This window comes from Mandrillus leucophaeus, unplaced genomic scaffold (assembly GCF_000951045.1).
Source record: "Mandrillus leucophaeus isolate KB7577 unplaced genomic scaffold, Mleu.le_1.0 Scaffold3, whole genome shotgun sequence".
Lineage (NCBI taxonomy): Eukaryota > Metazoa > Chordata > Mammalia > Primates > Cercopithecidae > Mandrillus > Mandrillus leucophaeus.
Window position 1 is genome coordinate 4029849 of NW_012103142.1, and position 3860 is coordinate 4033708.

Sequence of the window (3860 nt, forward strand, 5' to 3'; positions counted from 1 at the left end):
CAAAAAAAAAAAAAAAAATCTCTAGATTGATCAGATTTCCAGGACACACAGAGACCCTGGGAGCCAGCTATAGAGGCAAATTTTTATTAACTTCCAGGTGTCAAATAAGCAACAACATCAATCGCTATTCATGGATTAATTCATTTAAGCCTCATAACTGATAAGGATCATTATGCTTCCTTTACAGATGAGGAAACTGAGGCATAGACAGCTTAAGTAGCTTACCCAAGGTCATTGGAAGATAGCTGGGATTTGAAACCAAGGAGACAGATTCCAGGGCTCACATTCATAACCATTGTGCCAAATAACCAAAGGCTTTCTAATCTTGGGGCCTGAGTTTACTATAGTCAGTAAAAATAATTGTTTGGAAGTATCGTATACTCTACCTGAATCAGGGGCCTGAAACTGTCCATCCCACAGTGTCATTTGCCTTCAGTGGAGACTTGGCCCCATGGTGGCCCTGTGCTCTGACTCAGATGTGCCCCTGTGCCAGGCAGCTTTGCTTAGCTAGCTGAGCCCTAGGATGGGCACAGCAGGTGCCAGATCCTCCCCTAAGCACAGAGCAGAAGGCTCCTGGGGCTGCAGGAAATGGTAGGCCCCTTCATGAGGAGGAAGGCAAGTGGAAACAAGTGTTCCTGGGAGCCAGAGGTGGGAACTCATAATCTTCCCTGAAACATTGGCCCCTCTACCCCAGCTGCCTATCCTGAAACCCTCTGGAGTTCTCACCCTGCCAGCCCCTCTGCCTGCCCTACTGTTCTGTGCCCACCAGCAGGTGTCACTTAGATGCTCAAGGCAGAGCATCCCAGAGCAGCCTCTCCTGGGGCCCCGACAGCACTGACCACAGGGTGCAGGGGGGAGGTACTTGACTCTTTAACTGGTGACTGTGGAGTGAAGAATATGCTGGAGAAAGCCACTCTCTGCATCTCTTCCTCCTCCCTGTGCTCCTCTCCTCCTCCTTTTCCTCCTCCTCCTCTCTCTCTGTTCTGGAACCTGAATAGTTGGGCCAGGCTGAGGCAAAGAGATGCATCTACAATTTCAAGGCCACCCAGACTGTTTTCTCACCTCCCCTCTGTTCTAAGTGACTGTTCCCTCCTCATCCCTCCCCACCAAAACCCACTTCCCCCCACCTCTGGTTTTCTGGAGAACATGAGTAGGGCCCAGGTCAGGGTCTTCCTCAGCTCATGGATCATGTCCCCCGAAAGGGAACTGACCCAGGGTCAGCCCCAGAACCACATCCCCTGGGAAGGCCTCTTATGCAAGAGGTTTGAGTCCTTTGGACATCTTTACTTTCAGAAAGCAGACAGGAGGGGCCAGGCGCTACCGCCTTCTGGTGATCATTGTAGCTACTTATTGAGCACCTACTGTGTGCCAAGCAAGTGCAAAGTAGCTTGCTAGGTGCTTCATGCTCCTCCACTCCTGCAAGTTAATTCCTCCAACAGTATTTGGCACAGTGCCAGGCACTGCTCTAAACACACAAGCTACCTTGGTGAACAAGGCTTCTCCATGAGTACATGCTGCTTATTGTTTGTACCTGACAAGTGGGGGAAACTGAGGCTTAAAGTCTGCCCCAAGTGGTGAAGCAGAGATTCTGTTTCAAGGTATCTGACTCCAAAGCCACAATATCTGCCCTCCATCTCCTTTCCTCTCCACTGGAGTAGAGGGTGCATGGGTCTGTCTCAGGGTGGGAATCCCTGCCCTCAAATGCTTACACAGTTGCTTTGAGAGGGGAGGGATGACGTCTGCACACCTGAGATGTCTCAAGAGGTTTCATCCTCAGTATGTGAGTGACCCTGTGGCCCAGGCTGAGTACCTAGGGCCCAGGGGACCCAGAAGACAGTGATTTGAGCTGTGTGCCTCATGGTTGAGAGGATGCCTGGAAGTGGGGAGCATGAGGCCAGGCTTTTCGGGGGAAGGGGGTCATGAACTTGCAGAGATAAAGGAAGAGTGAAATCTGGATGGGGAATGGGCTGTTCAGAGGCTTGGAGGTGGGAAGGATCCCAAGACAACTGAAGAGGACAGGCATGATTGAAGGCTGGGAGGGAGCCCCAGGCGCAGGGATGTGCGTGCAGGATAAGGGAGGGGAGGCCGTGCTGCTTTTGACGGCTGAGGAGGTGAGACTGGAGCTAATGGGCCATCAGGAATTGCCCAGCAGAGTAATGACAAGATGCAAATGGCGTTGGGAGATGATCCTGAGGGCATGGTGTATGGGACCTGGGAGCTATTACAGGAGCCCCCAGAGGGCCTGGCTTAGGAGGGCAGCTACGGTCAACCAGATCAGCCTTCACTCTCACTTACCTCCAAGTCTTCAAGAGAAAGTCACCCTGAGTCCTTCCCTCTTTCATGCCCCTGCCCGGCCTCTCTGGCTCTACCTACACCTCATCAATGCCACAACTTTGTAATACAGGCTTGGGGGCAACAAGGTTACCTCTCATGAAGGGTCTGACCAGGGAGCAGTCTGGAAGAGGATGAGATGGGTGATTTGGAACAAGGGCACAGCCAGGGCTCCAGAAAGGCTGCCAGTTATTTGGGGCAGGGGGCATGGCATCTGTGGGGGAAACTCAAAGTGGGTGATGCTTGCGTTGTAGCACATGATCCTAGGCCAACCACAGAGAGACTGAACTAGGGAAAAATCCCCCTTTGCCACCCATACCCTCTTACTGCCTGGGGCAGCCTTCCCCCGAGCTAGGAGAACCTGGGGCAGACCCAGTTCTTAGACAAAGAAGTTACCCCCAAACCCTGTGTGACATGAGTGAGGATTTGGGCGTGGTAGCCCACAAAAATATTCCCCCTCCTCCTCTGTTGGACTCTACAGTTTCACAATCAGTGTTCTATTCCTTTGGCTTAACATTTTTGACCCACGTTATTTTTTTAATGGTGCCACTTTAAGTTGTTATCATGTGTCCACACCTCAGTATGAACGAGTCAATCTGATCTTTTTCCAGGAGTCAATTTCATTGTTGAGGGAGATGAAGGAAGGCTTTAAAATCCTACAGTCTAGGACAGTGGGGTGGGGGAGAGTGGTGAGGGGAGATCGGGATGCTGGGGCAAAGGGGCAAAGAGAGAAGAGAGGAGGGCATAGAAGGGAGAGGCTGGAGAAGCCTGGGAGGGATGAGAGCATATCACTCACTTCGTGATTTGAGGATGAGGTGATCAGAGATAGCCCGAGCAGAGACCATAGTACAGCCTTTTACCAACTGCCTCTCCCCACTTGGGTGCCTGGACCCCCTGTTCCTGTATCTTGATAGCTCCTCGAAGCAACAGCCTGGAGCGCAAACTTTCTGGGATATGACCCCAGCCTGGCTTCCTATTCTGCGGTCGCCACCCGCAGCTGGACAGGGGCTCTTGGCAGATCGGCAGGGGGGCAGTCCTGGAGACCAGGACACTCTGGCAAGGGGGCGCCCGGAGGTTTAGGATCGAAGCGGCAGGGGCCTCGGGGCTCTGCGACCAGAGCCGGGGGCAAGGGGACCCGGCCAGCGGGAGGCTCACCTGCAGGACACGGTGATCTCCACCTTGGTGGCCGGGATGCTGCCCGCCAAGGAGTCGAACTCGCTCAGCGACGCCATGTCCTCAGGCTGCTCCATCGCCCACCGCACCCCCCACCCCAAATTAGTCAATCCCTGCGCGATTCACGCCTCCTCCGGAGCGACTGGAGCCCTGGGCTCTCCCCCAACTCCAGAGCCAGGGCTGGGCGGCAAGGGGAGGAGAGAGGAGCGCGAAGAGGGGGCGTGGGAAGTGAGAGAGGGAAGAGGGCGGAGGGAGCGGGGGCCGCGGATCGAGGTGGGGGCTCGGGTGACGCTGCGAGAAGGCTAGGTGCCCAGCGGGGAAGGGCAAGGAGCCCAGGGAGCGGGGCCACAGCGGGG

General features: G+C 54.4%; 1 protein-coding gene across 2 annotated transcripts in view; it reads right to left on the bottom strand.

Annotated features, from left to right (window-relative positions):
- Positions 1 to 3860, bottom strand: part of CPNE5 (copine V) — a 105491-nt gene extending 101631 nt beyond the window's left edge. The window contains exon 1 of one of the 2 annotated variants that reach the window (XM_011986601.1): positions 3487 to 3860. In XM_011986601.1, the coding sequence (XP_011841991.1) occupies positions 3487 to 3581 (95 nt within the window). In that variant the 5' untranslated portion in view covers positions 3582 to 3860. The remainder of the gene's footprint in view (positions 1 to 3486) is intronic. The other variant, XM_011986600.1, reaches the window with a different exon arrangement.